Consider the following 18,800-nt stretch of genomic DNA (forward strand, 5'->3'; position numbering starts at 1 on the left):
AGTGATCATTCTGGGCTTATGTACAGTTGATGGCCCATTCAAGAGGCAAATGACAAAAATACCAGTATTGTATTTTCTTAAATTTTAGATATTGGAACTATATATCATCAAAACAAAGATAATTAAATAATTTTTTATCAGAACACTTACATAATTGGTATTATACAATAGTATGCATTTTACCTGCCCCTTTAGAAGGGAAGCCTTCTGAGGGCTTCCCATGATACACTGACTGTTTTGTCTTCACTGACCTTTGTCACGCACTATATGTACACCTATCTGCAATTAATCATTAATTCTTAATAATCTCTGGCTCTCTTCCACAGTATGTCTTCATCTCGTCTTCCTCCACTCACCCCAGGCAGTTGTGGCAGATGGCCACCCCTTCCTGAGCCTGGTTCTGACAGAGGCTTGTCCTGTTAATAGGGAGTCCCTAAGGGAGACTGTGGAGATTAAGTCCAAATGGATCATGTTCAGCACTTCCATTGCCAAAGCAGCTACACTGAGCTGCAGCTGCAAAGTGGTTGGTGCCTGTCGTGGTGGTAACCCCTGGAAAAGGATTTGCAGATTGCCTCAAAGAGATTCTGGTAAACTGTCAGGCTACTTAGGAGAAAGTGGTGCTCTACCTGCCCTGTGTGTCGTGTGGGTGGAGCGCTGCTTACTTTGACTGAGAACATTGTCAGGCGGTGGAATGAATACTTCGACGACCTCCTTAATCCCACTGGCAAGTCTTCCTCGTAGGAAACAGAGACTGGAGACGAGGGGGACAACTTGGCTGAGGTGAGGTCACTAAGGCAGGGGTTCTGCCACCAAGGCACTCCTTGGTGGCAGAACCCCTGGGGTGGATGAGGTTCACCCTGAGCTATTTTGGTTGACATGCCTCTACAAAATTGCAATGAAACATGAAGCGGTACCTCTGGATTGGCAGACCGGGGCGGTGGTTCACATCTTTAAGAAATGGGACTGGAAGTTGTGTTCAGGGATCACACTCCTAAGCCCCCCTGGGAAAGTCTATGCCAGGGTGCTGGAAAGGAGAGTTCGTCTGTTAGTCGAACCTTGGATAAAGGAGGAACAATGCAGTTTTTGTCCGGGTCGTGGAACACTGGACCAGCTCTTTATCCTGTCAAGAAAATTTGAGGGTGAATGGGAGTTTGCCCAACCAGTCTACATGTGTTTTGTGGACTTGCAGAAGCCATTCAACTGTGTCCCCCTGGGTGTACTGCGGGTTGCTCCGGGAGTATGGGGCCCATTGCTACGGGCCATTCGATCCTTATAGAACTGTTGCAAGAGTTTGTCCGCATAGCCGGCAATAAGTCAGACTCATTCCTCGTGCGTGATGGGCTCCGCCAGGGCTGCCCTTTGTACCAATTCTGTTTGTAATTTTTATGGACAGAATTTCTAGGCACAGCTAAGTGGTGGAAGGCTTTCACTTATGTGGTCTCAGAATCTTATCTCTGCTTTTCGCAGATGATGTGGTTCTGTTGGCCTCATTGGGTGATGGCCTCCAGCTTGCACTGGAATAGTTTGCAGCCGAGGGTGAAGCGGTGGGAATGACAATCAGCACCTAGAAATCTGATGCTCAAGAAGAAGAAGGGTGGAGTGCCCACTCAGGGACGAGTCCCTGCCCTAAGTGGAGGAGTTTAAGTATCTTGGGGTCTTGTTCACAAGTGACAGGAGAAGGGAGCAGGAGATCAACAGACCAATTGGTGCTGTGGCTGCAGTGATGCTGACACTGTACAGGTCCATAGTGGTGAAGATAGAGCTGAGTATAAAAGTGAAGCTCTCAATTTATCGGTCAATTTTTGTCTCTACCCTCATCTATGGTCACAAGCTTTGGGTAGTGTCTGAAGAACAACACTGCGAATACAAGCAGTGGAAAAAGCTTCCTCCGAAGGCTGGCTGGCCTCTCCCTTAGAGATAGGGCTAGAAGTTTGGTCATCCGGGAGGGGCTCAGAGTAGAGCTGCTGCTCCTTCACATCGAAAGGAGCCAGTTGAGGTGGTTCAGGCATTTGACAAGGATGCCTCCTGGGCACCTCCTGAGTGAGGTGTCCCGGGCATGTCCCACTGGGAGGAGGCCCTGAAGCAGACCCAGAAAATGCTGGAGAGGTTATATCTCTCAGCTGGCCTAGGAATGCCTTTGTGTCCCCCCGGACAAACTGGAGGAGGTGGCTTGGGAGAGGGAGGTGTGTAGCTTCTCATAGTAAAATTTATGGCACAGAGGTAACAAACTGTTTTCCCAAAATATACACAAGAGATATTTGGAAATTATAAAAGGTTAAAAAGACTTCTTTCCAGAATCCTCAAAGACTGTTCTGAATATTAGAATAAAAACATAGCCAGTTTAATAACCAGATAAGTGTTATTGGTTAGCAACACTGTCTTTAAGAGAAAATGGTAGAGCCACAGACTGAGCCCAGAAGATCTGCCTATTCAATGGGCAGCATGGAGGGAACGGTTGTAAGGATGCATTTAATTGATGACTTAGTTTGAAGTGTAGCGGAGGGGGTGAATGAAACAACACACACAATTCTTTCATCACCATCTGCCTGGGGTCAGCATCCCATCACCTTCCCCAAAGATGAAGAGAAGACCAGCTTCCACACCCTCAGTTCCCTGCATCTTTTCTAGCTCTTGCCCTTTTGCCCCAGTGGCCCACGCAGTTCTCAAAGAACACTATGTACTAGATGGATGGATGTACACACAGCTGTGTAGCAGTGTTTAAAGAAAAAAAAAGGTGGATCATAGAAGTGACAGCATGACATCTTTGTTTCTTATTCTGATCATTGTCACTGTTTGCTTTCGGCCTAACAGAATCCAGGCTGCCATTATTCACATGGCTGGTCTTCATCAGTACAATAAACACGTAAATAAAAACAACCAACCAAACACAAAGATATACGTAAAACTCTTAGAAAAACAAACACCTGCTCTGCTGAGATGATCTGTTTTCTCACTTTGGGTAGAAGAAAATGACTGACGTACCCGGTTATTTCGTGTCGTCTACCGCCATCTTGTGTCCAAATTTTGATTGACACACACACACACACACACACACACACACACACACACACACACACACACACACACACACACACACACACACACACAGTCGTGCCATTTTATTGTCGCAAGAACGACAACGCGGCATTAAGAAAAGACAAAAAGATATGATAGCTTTTTTTGTCTCTTTTGTTTTTTAAATTCACTTTAACCTAAACAAAATCTAAAACCTCTAGATTACGGAAGAAAACGACAGCGTTACCTGAAAATAAAAATTTTCTTTCAGATTTTTGGGTTTGTCCATTTGGTAAGCTTCTTTTCAAATTATGTTACGCTCCTCACGCATATATTTTTGTTAGTTTTGTTGAGTTAGCTGAGCTACGAGTCTGTATTTAATTTGTCACCTTATTTGTCACTACCAATTTTTAATAATAATAATAATAATAATAATAATAATAATAATAATAATAATAATAATAATAATAAGACGATAAAGAAAATCAAATCATTAAAACTAATTAAATGGGAGGCAAAGGCCATGACGTTCACCCGGAAGTAGATCTCGTATGGTAGAACGCGCCATGGCCACTGCAGTAGTTTCTCACACAGCCTGTTAGCCGGTGATAAGCATAGCACAGGTCAGTGTTTCCTTTTGACAAGATTGGGACAGTAAGCGACAGCTGAGGGAAACTGCTCATCATGAGAAGTGTGCTGATGGTAGCGGAGAAGCCGTCCTTGGCTCAGGCCATTGCCAAAATCCTTTCTAAAGGTGGGTACAGAGTAAAAGCTGTGTCGATCAGCACGCAGTGGAAGTATGGTGGAGCCGAAATGAAATTGATTAGCTTTGATCGGCTGACTTTTTGGCGTTTGATTGGTTTTTGTTTTGTTTTTGTTGTTTCTTTCTTTGTTTTTTCAGAATACAAGGATTTTTTAAATCTGGGCACTCAGCATATATAAGCCTGGCTGGCCTGCTTGTCTTAATTAGAGTAATCCAAATGATGATTCCAGTGTTGGACTTGTTGGTTTGTTTCCTGTGTTTGCCTGTACTGCTAAATGACATATTATATACAATAGTTAAAGCAGTACTCTCTTTTTTTAGACACTCTTAGACTGGATCTCGAATTAAACAAAAGTGTTGTGATAACAAGGCTGTCAAAACACTACACATGGACACAGAATTGACACCGTATAATATAAAGTGTCTCAGATTGCTTTAATGAGCTGTTAACAAGTGTGTAATAACTGATAACCTTTTCAGTGTCTTCTGGAAAACAAGCACAATGAGTGAAATGGGCTATTTCTCAGTAAAATTGATGTGAAAACTATACTTTGTCTAAACAGTGGATGTTGGTGAAGTTTTCCAGTGGCCCAAGTTGACCATAGCATGCTCTGTTGTGTTCAGCTGTGTCTGGAGATGGCACATATACATGCCACAGTGATGAGCTCAAACTCCAGAGAGTAGCTGGCTGAGGGGAAGCAGCTGGGGTTCTTTTTGAGGACTGGCATCCTCAGGGATACGGGGATGGTCTCTAAACCAAATTCACTGTCGAGTCCCCTGCAGGAGTGGCCGGTGTGGCAGCTGGCCTCATGGATGACCTGAGGCACCCGGTTCAAGTCGATGTTTTCCCTGGTGAGAGATGAAGAGTAGGCCTATACTGTGAATCTGGATTTGGGCTTATCTGGATTTTCTGTACTACAAAGGTAGTTCACTTCTTACTGAGGTAATTCACCATGGTAACTCATGCTGTGAATCTAACCTGCTCTGGAGCAGGTTAAATTCCAGATTAGAAATCACCACCTACTGGCCAATCAGTTCTCCAGAAAATAGCATCAGCATCCCTGGAAGAGTAGGAAGGTGTTAAGTTTTTTAACCTTGTCTAATGTCTTTGTTTCCCCATTGAGCATCAGTAACTCAGACTCACAGACATACGCATGCAACAGCTTTTTTGCAGCTTTTTTTTTTTTTTTCATTTGTTATTCTTGAGTTTAGACATTTAAAATACGTAATTCCACTCTTCTAGTGATTTAAGGAATACCGGACTTCATTATTCATTCAGAAGTTTTCTGATGCTAAATTTTCTTTTGTCATTAATCAGCTTTTTCTAATTTAACTTTAAAGACGTTCAGGTACTTTCCAACTTTGAAACTTCTTCTGTGTGAACTTCAGCTTTCAACAGTTTTGCACTTTTGCTTTCAGGTGAATGATTCAATGTATTTCAGCTCATTCAAGATTTTTTAAACTAAATATTCAGCAATTATTACATTTCAGCTCAAACCATTCAGCTGTCAGCATTCACACTGCATTTTCTTCAGGAAATGCATTCTCTAGTTACACCTTGATCTGCAACAAACAAGAGGGATGTCCACGTCTCCTGTATTAGGCTGTGAGCCAGTGAGTTTTATTATTAAATGGATCGAGTTTAAAGATCCAGAGCTCTAATTTGTAGGGCTGCAGCTATCAGATATTCGAGTAATCTATCGATTATTCCATTGATTAATCACATAAGAATAACTTTTTTTTGTTATTAATGAGCATTAATAAATATTCAAATTAGAAAAAAACACAGGTCTTTAAGAATGAACTACTCATTGGTTTCCATTTTTTTTTTAAGAAACCATAATCTTAAATGTAAAAATATGTAAATAGTCTCAAGTACAGACAAAGGTCAAAGTCAAATAAAATAAAATATACAATATACTAAGGCATAAGAAATCTACCTTTACTCTGTCTTCTTGGAAGGCTTTCCGATGTTAATTGGAGGAATGTTGTTGTGCTGCTGAAAACAGATGTTATGGTGGTGTAGACATTTTTATTAATATTAATTACTGTCTAACCTAACAACCCTCAGCTCATGGCTCAGAGTGTAATGGCTCATTGGCTTGTGAAAAGTGTGGAGTTTTTAAAAAATATATATTTTAATTATAAAAATTAAGATATTTAATTAATACAATAGTTTGTATTATTTCACTTTCGATCTGAAAAATGTTACGAAAGCCTCAACTTCTGCAGACATACTGGAGATTTTTCTCTGTGTAAAACAAACAGAGAAACAAAAAGCTACAAAAGTTGCTTTTCTTCGCAAAGTTTGTGCTTTAATGAAGGACTCCCGCAGCTTTTTCTGCTAATTTGTAAAGTTCCAATATGGAGAGATGCTTTTTCTTAGTACTAGACTTAACACTGCTGGATAGACCCATCCCATTCAACATTCTCTCAGCCAAGCAGAATCAGCATAAGAGTTTGCGTTGCAGGTTCCAGCACTTACACGTAGCTCCAGGTCGCAATGCTGCGCTCGTTGATGCGGGTGGGCAGGTTGACCAGCTGGCTGTGGTAGTCCTGCAGGCTGTACGTGCAGAAAGATTCGTCCACACACTGGCTGCTCAGTGACAGGGCCACGCACTGATGAAGGGCCAGCAGACACAGCAGAAAGACACGCAGCTGCTGAACACACAGTCAGCGAGTTTATGTTTTGATGGATTGATGAGTTTCTTATCGGTGAACCCAGACACATCACCAAGGTTTCTATACCTTCTAAAGGTGGCAAATGTAATACTGGTCTCCTATGATGGGATAGTTTTTGACTTTAGACTTCCTGTCCTACTTTGTAAGTTTTGGCTTCTTACAATTATTAAAGATTTTAGCGGAAGCCACGCTCATATTTCTTAAGGAAAAATATTATACAGGTGTCAAATATTCTGTCACCTCTAAGTTAAAAAACACGCAGCGCTACTTTTGCCTTGACATAATTTTGGAAGTTGGTTTGAAGTAGATAAGGTCACCCTGTTCAGTTCATCAGGTGTGACTGGGTCCTTTATCTAATTTGTCCACAGAAGGTAAATGGGTCCCACACTGAGCCTGGTTCTGCCAGGAGTTGTTAAACTCCTGCCTGTTAAAAGATTTCCTCACCACCACTTCACTGTGCCTGTTCATGGTGGGTTGTTGTGGTTCTCTCTCTTACATTGTCTGGCTCTCAAGATTGATCACATACAGCGATGTTACAGGGTTGCTCTTTTCTTTTTTACTGACTTACTTTACTTGAACAACACTCCCTACATTATCAGAGACCCAGCTTTTAATTACTATTATATTAGGAAATCTGGCATAACCTCTTCCTATTGTACAAATTACTTATTCTGAGCTACTGGTAGATATTGCCAGTCAGGTGAATAACATTCCTGTACTGGTCTTTAAAAAATGGACTCACAGAAATGTTGTAGTGGGTTCAGCATACAAATGTTTTTCTTTTTGTAATAGATTCATACACTTAACTTGTGCAGTCAGGATATGCAGATATTTGAACACCGCTATAGATGTCTAATAAAGTAAGTATGTAGAAAATAGGGGTGGGATTTTAAAAATTGATTTTCTAATTCAAATCGATTTTAGTTTGAATAATGCAATATCGATTTTTAAATATAAATGTATTTTGCCAGAAACGCCAGAATCTCAGGTTAAACCTCACAAAACTATTTCAACAACCACCAAATGGCTAAAACAGCAATTGAGAGCAGGTAAACAGATGTAAACACAAAGCACAGCTCATTCATGTCTGCGGACATGCAGTGGGGTGCTGAAAGCTGACATCTCACACATTCAGAAGCTGCCAGTTTGAACCAGCAGCAAAAGAAGAGCAAAAGTACGCTTCATGTTTGAAAAACATTTTCACTGCTCTCTCACAGTGTGCTCAAGAGACCAGTTTACCATCAATAATCTCTGTTTTCTGCATTATTTGCTTGCTTTTTACGCACCAGTATACTGTTGATTGCACGCTGTCACCCGCCATTTTTTATTTTTTTTTCCCAAACCGACCTCCGATAAGAGAGCCTAATTTCTGCGGTTCAATACCAAAGAAATTTAAGCTTTTACAAAATATGCTTAGATTGCAAAACACTTGGCTATTTCTCTTATAAAACCTCTGTAACTTTGCTCTGATTTTCACTTCAGCAGCATTGGGTAATGTTCATATACTGACTTGTGGTTTTCTTCAGTTTTTTAACTACTGCAGAATCTTTTTAAGGGTTATCTGCTATAAAAGCCAGGCCAAGAAAATCTACTTTATTTTTTTCTGTGTTTTATCCTCAGTCACTTTGATAAAAAGGCATCTGCTGTGATGCTTGCACCTCTAAAGTCTTACAATTGTCAGCTTTGTTTTTATACATATATAAAAATATGGATATGTACTGATAAGTAATAAGAATTATAATATTTCTGACTGTCTGAGTCAAAATCAAATCAATTCAGTTATAGAAATCTGTGACGATATCCAGCTCTAATAGAAAATGAATGTTGTTTAATTTTACTAACCTGCAGATTGAATTAAATAGAGTTGAAAGATGTGAAAACATCCATAAATCTACTAGTGTGTTCCTTAAAGCCCATCTGAGTTTAACGTTGCTGTATGTCAGTCGGCATTACTAAAAACCAAAAAGGCAGCATACTTACCTGGAGCTGTTCCATGGCTTGACTGTTTGGCTGGAGTTAGGTGCAGTGGAGCTTCTTTGCCTTTCTTTGGTGGTCACTCTGTTCTTTGGCTTGGAGTCGATCTGTGAACTGTTTCTGGACCTACCTCTATATATGTGCCCTGTTCTTGGCTGGATTTCTGCTTGTGTGCATTGTTGATTGGGTTGTTCACCTCAAAGAGGCTGGGGTAGCTGTGTCTGTGTAGGGGGTGGGGAATATATTAGTTACTGTCATAATAGTTTGCGTACTGTCATTATAATTCAGCCTTGAGAGAGTCATTTTATTCATAAGGACATCAGCCTGTACCAGAAATTTCATGTAAGCAGGGAGAGGACGCTTGCTCACGACCACTTTGGCCTCGTGCTAATGGCTGCTTCTATGACTCATCAGCAATTAGACTACAGTATGAGAGAACAAAAAAGTGAAGTAACTTTTCTGTAAAGTTTTTGACCGTGATTCAGAAGTTCATTTTTAAATTGATTTCTAAATGTAAAATGCTCAGTAGAAAAAAAAAAAAAGCAAAACAAGTCATTTATTAATTCAGTTCAGTTTTATTTATACAGCACCCAGTCACAACAACAGTCACCTCAAGGCACTTTATGTTGTAAGGTAGACCTTACACCATAAAGACCCCAAACTGGTGCAAGATATGCATGAGGGCAGATTGGTGATTACATCAGAGAAGTGCTCTGAGCCACTTCTTGTTTGCAGTGATGATGGACAGACTGACAGATGAGCTCAGACAGAAGTGTCTGTGGACTGTGATGTTTGCAAACACGTTGTGATCTGTAGTGAGAGTAGGGAGCAGGTGGACAAGATCTTGGAGAGTTTGGAGGTATGGTCTTGAAATTCCTATACAGTCTGGAGTGAAGACCATACCTCCAAACTCTCCAAGCCCATAGAAGAAAACGGAATGCAGGGTCGTGGAGGACATGCAGAGAGTTGGTGTGACAGAGGAGGATGCTAGAGATAGGATGAGATGGGATCTCCATAAAAGGAGCAGCAAAATGAAGGTGTAGGTGTTGACCTGTCAATTAAAATTCATCTGCTGTTTGAGCTGTTAAATTTGTATTAAGGCTTCTGGTTTTTTAACATGAACATTGAAATGTTTTGAATGACCTTATCTGTTTGTAATTATAATAAGATAACCGTGTAGCCTTTTTCATGCCTAATTTGCTCTCCTTTTTCTTTAGGAAACTGTACAAGTCGCAAGGGGCTCAATGGCGCATGCTCAGTGCACGAATACACCGGCATTTTCCAGGGCCAAACTGTACACTTTAAGATGACTTCTGTTTGTGGGCATGTGATGAGTCTCGATTTTATTGGTGGGTATCCTCCATGTTAGGTCTTGCTCAGCCTTGATCTAAATTTTCACTGTTTTTTTTTTTCACCTCCTAATTTTACATGGGAGGAGTAATTAAAACAGATTATTAGGGACAGTTTTATAAAATAATACAGTTCAAAACGCCACAACTTATTGGTGTCAGATGATGAAGGGGTTATTTTCTGTGAAGAACCATTGTATAAAAAAAAAGTGTCAGTCATTGTATTGTAGTACACTGCAGTGATCAAGTGATATGAACTGTATGGCTGATATCGGTCCACAGCAATAGTGTAGTGAATGTGAAGGATGTTGCACTTTTTCTTTATTTTCCAGGGAAATATAACAACTGGGACAAAGTAGACCCTGCAGAACTCTTTAGTAAAGCTCCTACTGAAAAGAAGGAGGCCAACCCTAAACTCAATATGGTCAAGTTTCTTCAGGTAGGTTGACCCATTAATTGGCTTTACAATACATCGGTACTAGTTGTTATGTGATTTCTTATTTTAATCAGATTAGAGTCTGGACTTTGATTAGTCACTCCAAAACCTATTTGGCTTTTTTTTTTTTTAGCTGTTCAGATGTAGACTTGCTGGTGTATTATTATGTTATCGATCTTGATGTAGTGTCTTTCCCTAATGTAAAGTGCCTTGAATGGTTTTGGATCATTGTCCTGCGGAATAACCCAACTGAGCAATACTTTTGAAGTTTTGGAGTTGGAGTTCAGTTGTAGGTTTTTTTCTATGTGTGGATAATAGCTCTCACCGTGGTTCACTTGAGTCCCAGAGCCTGAGAAATGACTTTGTTTCTGGGTGCCACAATACAAAAAAACCCATTATGTGTTGCTTTTTGAGATCTTTTAGCCTACTTGGTTTTATTTAAAAGATCTCTTGATTCAGTAGATCTGGCACTAATCAGGCTATCTGGCTAATCAAATTAAACTCAGCTTTCCAAAATGTAGTTAATCACATTTAATTCACTATCAACAAAGGGGCCAGGTATATTTGATAGATTTTGTTCCCTTAATAAATGAAATCATCATTTTAAAACTGCACTTTGTATTTATTTCAGGTTTTCTCTTTCTAATATAATTCTTTTGAAGATTTGAAACGTGTCACAGTTGCACAGCATACTAACAAATTTGGGAGGGTGCAAATATGTTTTCACTGCACTGCATTGTTAACCGTAAGTTTGTGGTATCATGTCAGGTTGAAGCCAGAGGCAGTGACTGTGTGGTTTTGTGGTTGGACTGTGACAAAGAAGGAGAGAACATATGTTTCGAGGTAATGCTGGTCACCACATCTGTTTCTTATTAGTACTCTCTATTAACATAAGGCTTTCAAACTTTTTGATAAAACTTATAGTTGTAGCTGTATCAGATGGCCTACAGTCATCCTTTAGTGACCTGGTACATGCTCAAGCTGCTGTCATTTAATTTTGTGTGCTCTTTCTAGTTTTGTCCTGTTCGTGTTCTTGATCTTTTTGTGCTGTTTGTTTCTGTGTTCTGCCTCACCTGTAATTCTCTTCAAGGTGCTGGATGCCATTCAGCCAGTGATGAATAAGGGAAGTGCCAGGAGTGTTTACCGTGCCAAATTCAGCTCCATTACTGACACTGACATCTGGAATGCTATGAACCGCCTTGGAGAGCCCAATCACAATGAAGCTCTGTCAGTAGATGCACGGCAAGAGCTGGATCTGCGTATTGGCTGTGCCTTCACCCGGTACACTGCTCTCTTCACCCGCACACAGCTGTCTACTGATGTAGAAGGTTTCAAAATTACAATTCAAATAAATACCCTGGTGATACTGGAGCCTTATTGTCTCATCTCTCTATATACTGTACTGTATGTAGCAGAGATGACAATAAAGTTTACTTTGACTTTGACTTTGATTTCTCACGTAAGCTCAGAATTGTGTGATTAATCAAGCAGAAGAGGAAGGTTAGTTAAATACCACACTTTCAAACTGCACTAATTTAAAAAAAAAAAAAAAAGGGGGTCCCAAACTCAAAATGCCACAGAGCACTGTTTTTGTGTGATTTCACCTCCATCCAAAGCTTAGTTCATCTGGTCAGAGGTTTATGAAATTCCAGAATCTTTGAAAACATGGTTGATTACAGCTGATCAAAGATATTTATACTGTTCATTTAAGGTTTTTTTCTTGACTAAACTAATTTTCAGGTTCCAAACAAAGTATTTTCAAGGGAAATATGGCAATCTAGACTCTTCGTTAATCTCCTTTGGTCCGTGCCAGACCCCAACACTTGGCTTCTGTGTGGAACGCCATGACAAGATCCAGTCCTTTAAACCAGAGACTTACTGGGTCATCCAGGCAAAGGTAAACCATGACCTCAGTTTCCTGCCACACTGTCAAAGATTCCTTTCTGCTGTGCGGTATTGACAGAAATGATGTGCTTTGTTCAGGTTTTTAAAGGAAAGGAGAGTCCACTGACACTGGACTGGAACAGAGTTAGGGTCTTTGACAGAGAGGTGGGTCAAATGTTTGTCAACCTGGCGAAAACATCCAGGGATGCGCAGGTGAGTGCAAAAACCAGACTTTGTGGTTTGTAGATAATATTTTTTTATTGTACATGTGCTGTCTGACATTATGAAGGTCATGATTATTATTCCGTTTCCTGTTTCACCAAATATTAAATTAACTACAAAGACAAACGTCTGCTTTATAAAACATTTTCCAGTCAATCTGAATTATAATAAATTTAGGTCAGCTTGCTTAAGCAGGTGTCTGCTCTCTCTCACAGGTGGAGTTGGTGAGTAAGAAGGAGAAGACCAAGCAGAGGCCTCAAGCCTTAAACACAGTGGAGATGTTGAGAGTGGCTAGTTCTGCCTTAGGTATTTACATATGTATATTTACATTTACAGCTATTTATATTTACTTTTTCATGAGCTGTCATTTCTCCTGAGCATACAAATACACTGAGGGGATGGGGTTGTGGTTTTTCATGAGTCATGGATAGGAAAAACAATAGTTTTTTTTTCTTGTTTTGGTTTGTTTAATCTTTATGAAGTTTGAACTAAGAATGTTAAGCTTGATTAGATGAAACTGACTCAAATATAATTGAACACGTTTGGTTCCCTGGTGATTCTAAATTGATACATGTGTTGATGCAGGATGTGTTTTATGGATATGTGGTGTAGTGTAAAGTATTTTGAGTGATCGGAATAGGATATCCTTGGTGTATCTACTAGGAGGCTGAGGGGTATCCACTATTTTTAGCTACTGTGTTACGCACCGTGAGTTAAATTGTAATCCAATGTGCTTTATAAATAAAACTGTTATTGCCAATCGCCGCTTTACACAGCGTCCCAACTTCTTCGGAATTCGGGTTGTGAATATGGCTGCTATAACACTGACAGTTGTTCTGATCTTTGATTATTATGTTTGCAAAAATAAAATGATACTGTCTTTATATTTGATCCTTGTACTTTTAATATTGTTTCAATGAAAGGTAAGGGTCATGTACTGGAAAACCCACCTTACACTTTATCCTTTGCGATCGAGAGGAACAGTCACTTACTGGAGAGTATCTTCTGTTCTATTCTTACCTTATATCTAAACTTATCATAAAAAGTCTTTTGAATGGAATTTATATTCACAGGAATGGACTCAGGTTTTCTATTGTTTTAATGTTTAATGAGTTTGACCATCACACCCATTACTTATGTGACATAAGATATCTCAATGCATTTCTCTGTTAGATGATGTATTTCTTTGTACTTATTATATGTGGCATGAAAGACTGCTGGGTGTGCCCTTGTGGCAGCACAGGTGAATGAGTCTGTTAGAGAAGATGCTCCACTGCCTGTCCAGTAAATGGTGCAGATGGTGATCTGGGTTATACATAGATGGATAAGAGTTTGTTTAGTGACAGCCTCTATGCCATAGTTTCAAGTGTGTCCAGTTTGCAGCCAATCACATCCAGCCTTCCTCATCGGTGTACTCTGTCTGCTGGAAGAAAAAATGTGAAAGAATTAAAGAGAAAAAGGATGTGATAAAGGATGTGATATTATGTTTCAGGCATGGGTCCCCAGCATACTATGCAGATTGCTGAGCGCCTATATACACAGGGCTACATCAGCTACCCACGTACCGAGACGACCCACTACCCAGCAAACTTCGACCTGAAGGGAACACTGAAGCAGCAGACCAACAACCCCTTCTGGGTAGAAGAGGTGAGTACATTCATTCAAGGCTGCTCATATGTGTATACATAAAGTGATTCATTCAATTCAGTTCAATTCAATTCTATTCACACAACCCCAAATCGCAACAACAGTCACATCAAGGCAATCCTACAGTAGTACAAAGAAAGAGCCACTTAGAAATTAATGTGATTGAAAATGATAAAAGGTTTTTTTTAATTTTTCATCAGGTAAAAGCTCTGCTTTCAACTGGAATAAACCAACCCAGGAAGGGCACTGATGCTGGAGATCATCCACCTATTACTCCCATGTGTGCTGCCACGGAAGCAGAACTAGGTGAGCAATACAGGCAAATAACTGAACAATATCACCTCTTTTTATGATACACCTCTATTTATATAGGGCATGCCTTCAAGGAGCAATGAGCAATATTGTAGACATATTTTCTGTTAGTCAATCTAGGAAATGTTAGGTTAATAAAGAGTTTGAATATTCAAAGCCCTATATATAACATGTTAGGATGTCTGATGGTTATTATAGTTAAAATATTATTATAGTTAAAATAAAAAATATCCTTTGTTGTGGAATTTGTGAATTTGGTTTAAAAAAGCAATTTGTCACAAATTAATGATGGTTTGGGCATTTTTATTGAGGCGAGTCAACAGATTTCAAAAGCAACCTGTGCACAAAGCTTGTCATCATTTAGAAGCATTAGGTGCTCTAAAATCTCACAAATGATAGTAGTTGAAAACTTCACACAGTTGGCTGTAGTTCAGTTGATAGAGCAGATCACTTGCTAATCTTAAGTTTGGTGGTTTGACCCAGTCTGCATGCCCCAAGTTGCTCTCTGATGCATCTGACAGAGTATGAATGTGTGCATGTTTTGATAGAAAGCACTTAAAGAGTAGAAGAAAGTGCTTGTTTGAGTGGGTGAAATGTTGTATAAAAATGGCTTTGAATGCTCTGGGGGAGTGCTATATGTAAGAATCAGTCCATTTAACTTGAACTCTTAAATTCTCTCTAGCACAGGGGTGGGCAATTAATTTTCCCACAGGGCCACTGCATGACTAACTGGTAGATGGTAGCACCAATAAGATGAACTCAGTTCTTTTTACAAACTGTTACTATTAAGATTAGATGTTACAAATATTCAACAAAAATGAGCAACAGGCATAGTAAAATCAATAACTGTGTGAAAAAATGTCCTGAAAGTGGGTCAGCTATCCTTTAAAAAATTAATTAATTAAACAGGAATTTTTATTTTCAATATATACATACACACTATTCCCTACCTGCTAGCATATTAGACCCTGCTGTTATGTGATTGTCTCAGAGGCATCTTTGCACAGCCTGCACCTGGCATCTTGCTTGCTGTGGTAGACCCCAGCCTCTATCGACTTCGTGCTTCACTTTTAAGTTGTGCTGTATTGTGTACTGTGCTGCCACCATTAGTGCCTCTGTGTTTCAGTTTAGCTTTCTCCAGGTGTCAGTAGGATTTTTCAATATCAGCCACTTCTTCTGTCTGCCAGTGGTACATACCATGCAGGGGCCTGTCCGTCGATAATGGTTTCACTTCTTGCTCCTCTTCGTTCATTAGTCACCTCCTCTCCATGAATGCCTCCATCGATGCCAGGTGTGAATGACACATTGTCTTATTGACAATGGTCACAGCTGATCATGTGCTTGGTGAATACCACAGATAGCAGAAACCCAAGAATGAAGGGGAGCAATAAGAGAAACCATTATTGAAGGACAGGCCCCAGCGTGGCAGACAGAAGAAGCCAGTCTTGTTAATGATCTGGCTGAGGGGGTTCAAGGTTATGCAGAACAACAGTGGGGACAAGGCACCTCCTTGGTACATCCCGGACTTGGTGGTGACTTGTGCTATTGATTTGAAGTTGTCCCTGTTGAATCGCTGATGAATCTTAGGGTCCTGTTGATCTTGTATATTTCTAGGCATTCCAAGATCCATGTGGAAGGCACTGAGTCATAGGCTTTCTTGTAGTCAATCCAGGTAGTGCACAGGTTGGTCAGTCTGGTCTTACAGTCTCAGGCAACTGCTCTTTCTACCAGGAGCTGGTGTTTTGCCCCTCTGGTGTTTCCTTTCTGTGTCCTACTCACGTACTGAGCCATGTGCCTTTTCATCTTAGCCACCATGATGCTTGACAGGAGCTTCCATGTGGTACTGAAACAGGTATATTAAAGGACTCGTCCCATCCCAGTAACAAACTGTTTCAACTTCTGCAATGAGGCAGAAGGTTCCGCACCATGGGGGCAAAAATCACGAGACTCTAGTAGCTTCTGTCCTCTGGTCCTAAATCAGAATGTGCCCCCACTCCCCTCACAGTATCCATAAGTGACTGAAACAGGACCTTATATTGTATTCTTGTCACAGAACTTTCATGGTCATATTTCATATCGTATCTGATTCATTTTTATGTTACATGCTGCTAGACTGATCATGCTGCTTCACTACTGTGTATACTACTCTGGTCACTTGTTTTAATTGCACTGCTCTGTCAATACATTACTGTGCTAATATGGCACAAGACACACTATTCTAAAAAGTATTTGAAATTGAATAACCCAACATCTAACAGTGTGAAGTTATTACACTGTAGAATATTAGAATAGTACATCAATAACTATGTATACCCAAATGTGTTCTTTTCTTCCCACAGGAAGTGATGGCTGGCGGCTATATGAGTACATTACCCGGCATTTTATTGCCACTGTAAGTCAAGACTGCAAGTACCTACAAACCACTATAGAGTTCAGCATTGGCACAGAGGCTTTCTCATGTAGTGGAAGAACCCTTATATCACCAGGTAAACATAGATGATTGTTTTGCAGAATTTTGCAGTACTTACCTGCAGTAAACCATTGCATTGTATTAACATCATTGTTTGCTTAGTGTATGGAGTAATTGCTTGTGACTATGTAGCTGTCAAAGGTGCCTTATGACATCATAAACTTTGCTTATAGCCAGACTCTGTGATTGTATGCCCTTTTGGTGTAGACAAGATACAGACCACATGGTGGCACTATTCAGATGGAGTTTTTAGGATTTGACACCTGTCTATATTTTGTGGTTCTTCATAACTATTTTAGAATACAGCTGCAAATAATGTCAGCAGTGAGTCCTTAATCAGCTTTCTGAGTCCGTGAACGATGGCCTGACATTGTGCTTTAGAGCTGCTTGATTAAGAATTTACTGCTTCATTAAACATAGTCTCACCCATACTTCTTACCCAGATGCAGGAAAACAGGCCCAAACTGCAACAGTATTTCCCTTTCTTCCAACAAAATTTTTATCATTTAAACGTGCAGTCATGTGGAAGAAAAATTTACATGAGTCTATGCATCTCAGGCTTGAGTGTTCTTTTTGCAGAGCAGTACTTTGTTCCCCCATAGTCTAGTCGCTTTGCTGATATGATGAGTGACAAGAATCCTGCAGAAATGTTTTTTGTTAATGTTGTGTACACTTCCTTTAAACATGTCTTGGGAAGATCAAACCTTAATAGATCTTTACATTAAGAAAGGATCTATTTGTCTACTCCTCTGACTTGTATAACAATCAGATTATGGCTTAGATCTTCAGTGCAGAGTAGGGCTGGCAATATGGCCTAAAATCCATATCGCGGTATAATTTGAAGCATGTGCGGTAACGATATATATCGCGATATATTCTTTTCTTCTGTATAACGTATTTTCCACACTTTAAGGCACCAGAGATGGGCAGTAACACGTAACACGTTACTGTAATCTGATTACTTTTTTCAAGTAACGAGTAAAGTAAGGGATTACTATTGCAAAAACGGTAATTAGATTACCGTTACTTCCCTGTAGGAACACTGCGTTACTTAAACCGTGATTTTTTTATTTATTTTTTTGCGAGAATGTCTCATGACAATGACGTAAGCGAGTGCGACGTTCGTGACAACAGCTGTGTGCAGATCAACAATGGATAATATATCGAGTGCGGGAGAGAGTATGAGCATGCAGCATTTAAAGCGTGGAAGTACTGACCTTATTTTGAGTTTGATTCCATAAAAAGTGACAAAAACATTTGCGTCCATTGTGCGTGGGAAGAAAACTTCTTTTTACAGCAAAAAAAACCCCTAAACAAGCACCGAGTGTGCAACGACGTAATGGGAAATTCACAGAGAAACTCGCGGATTCTTCAACTGACCACTGCGGCACACCTGCACCAGGGCAAACCTCCGCCAACCCCACTCCTGCTTTACAGGTGAAAATAGAGCAAAAGGACCGCTGAGTCTTTGATTTTATTTATTTTCTGCTGTGTTTTACTTGCATCTATTTGAAAGTGTAAACACAAAAAAATGTTGTCTGTGAAGGTTCTCAGTCATCCAGGTCATCGTAGTCAAAGGAGCTTGCAAAGAAAAGCGTCTGGACTTCTTTAAGTTGCGAGAAGCTAAAATCCTCTTTCGAGGATGCCAATGTTCACATTTTGGACAGAGAGGACAGATGGTTTGAAAGAGGAGTGAAAGAAGCCATCTATGTCCACTGTGAGCGACCATCTTTGAACAGAGGCGGGGGTTTACGACACCAACTCTCTGCCATCTATAATCCAGTTTTGAGATCCCTTCCCAGACGCCTTAACGCCCACTTACATCCTGGGCCAGCTGACCTCAGGAATTCGCATGATAAGATGGGGCCAGGTTTCACAATGAGCTCACCCGAAACTCTGGCTGATTGGGACTAGAGATGGCACAATACCACTTTTTTATGTCCGATACCGATATCATAAATTTGGATATCTGCCGATACCGATATGAATCCGATATAGTGTTTTTTTAATCAACAAAACTGTTTTTTAAATATCTTGCTGCATTTT

General features: G+C 40.1%; 2 protein-coding genes across 4 annotated transcripts in view; one reads left to right on the forward strand and one right to left on the reverse strand.

The window, feature by feature from the left end:
• Positions 1-759: 759 nt before the first annotated feature.
• Positions 760-18,800, forward strand: part of top3b (DNA topoisomerase III beta) — a 30,787-nt gene continuing 12,746 nt past the window's right edge. Inside the window, exons 1-11 of one of the 2 annotated variants that reach the window (XM_076890693.1) lie at positions 760-780; positions 9,652-9,783; positions 10,116-10,222; positions 10,988-11,062; positions 11,310-11,500; positions 11,960-12,116; positions 12,203-12,316; positions 12,541-12,631; positions 13,818-13,972; positions 14,173-14,278; positions 16,624-16,770. In XM_076890693.1, coding sequence (XP_076746808.1) covers positions 9,741-9,783; positions 10,116-10,222; positions 10,988-11,062; positions 11,310-11,500; positions 11,960-12,116; positions 12,203-12,316; positions 12,541-12,631; positions 13,818-13,972; positions 14,173-14,278; positions 16,624-16,770 — 1,186 coding nt within the window. In that variant the 5' untranslated portion in view covers positions 760-780; positions 9,652-9,740. Of the gene's footprint in view, positions 781-3,561; positions 3,770-9,651; positions 9,784-10,115; positions 10,223-10,987; positions 11,063-11,309; positions 11,501-11,959; positions 12,117-12,202; positions 12,317-12,540; positions 12,632-13,817; positions 13,973-14,172; positions 14,279-16,623; positions 16,771-18,800 lie in introns of those variants that run through there. The other variant, XM_004574186.2, reaches the window with a different exon arrangement.
• Positions 4,197-8,610, reverse strand: LOC143421343 (uncharacterized). Of its 2 annotated transcripts, none has more exons than XM_076890456.1 (3): positions 8,441-8,610; positions 6,264-6,436; positions 4,197-4,627 (listed from the first exon to the last, which is right to left on the reverse strand). In XM_076890456.1, exons 1-3 carry the CDS (start codon positions 8,453-8,455, stop codon positions 4,399-4,401), a joined length of 417 nt encoding a protein of 138 aa, XP_076746571.1. In that variant the 5' UTR covers positions 8,456-8,610; the 3' UTR covers positions 4,197-4,398. The 2 variants fall into 2 exon arrangements, with proteins under 2 accessions (XP_076746571.1, XP_076746570.1); XM_076890455.1 differs by having other exon boundaries at positions 6,264-6,439.

The sequence above is a fragment of the Maylandia zebra genome, linkage group LG12 (assembly GCF_041146795.1).
Source record: "Maylandia zebra isolate NMK-2024a linkage group LG12, Mzebra_GT3a, whole genome shotgun sequence".
Taxonomy (NCBI): Eukaryota; Metazoa; Chordata; class Actinopteri; order Cichliformes; family Cichlidae; genus Maylandia; species Maylandia zebra.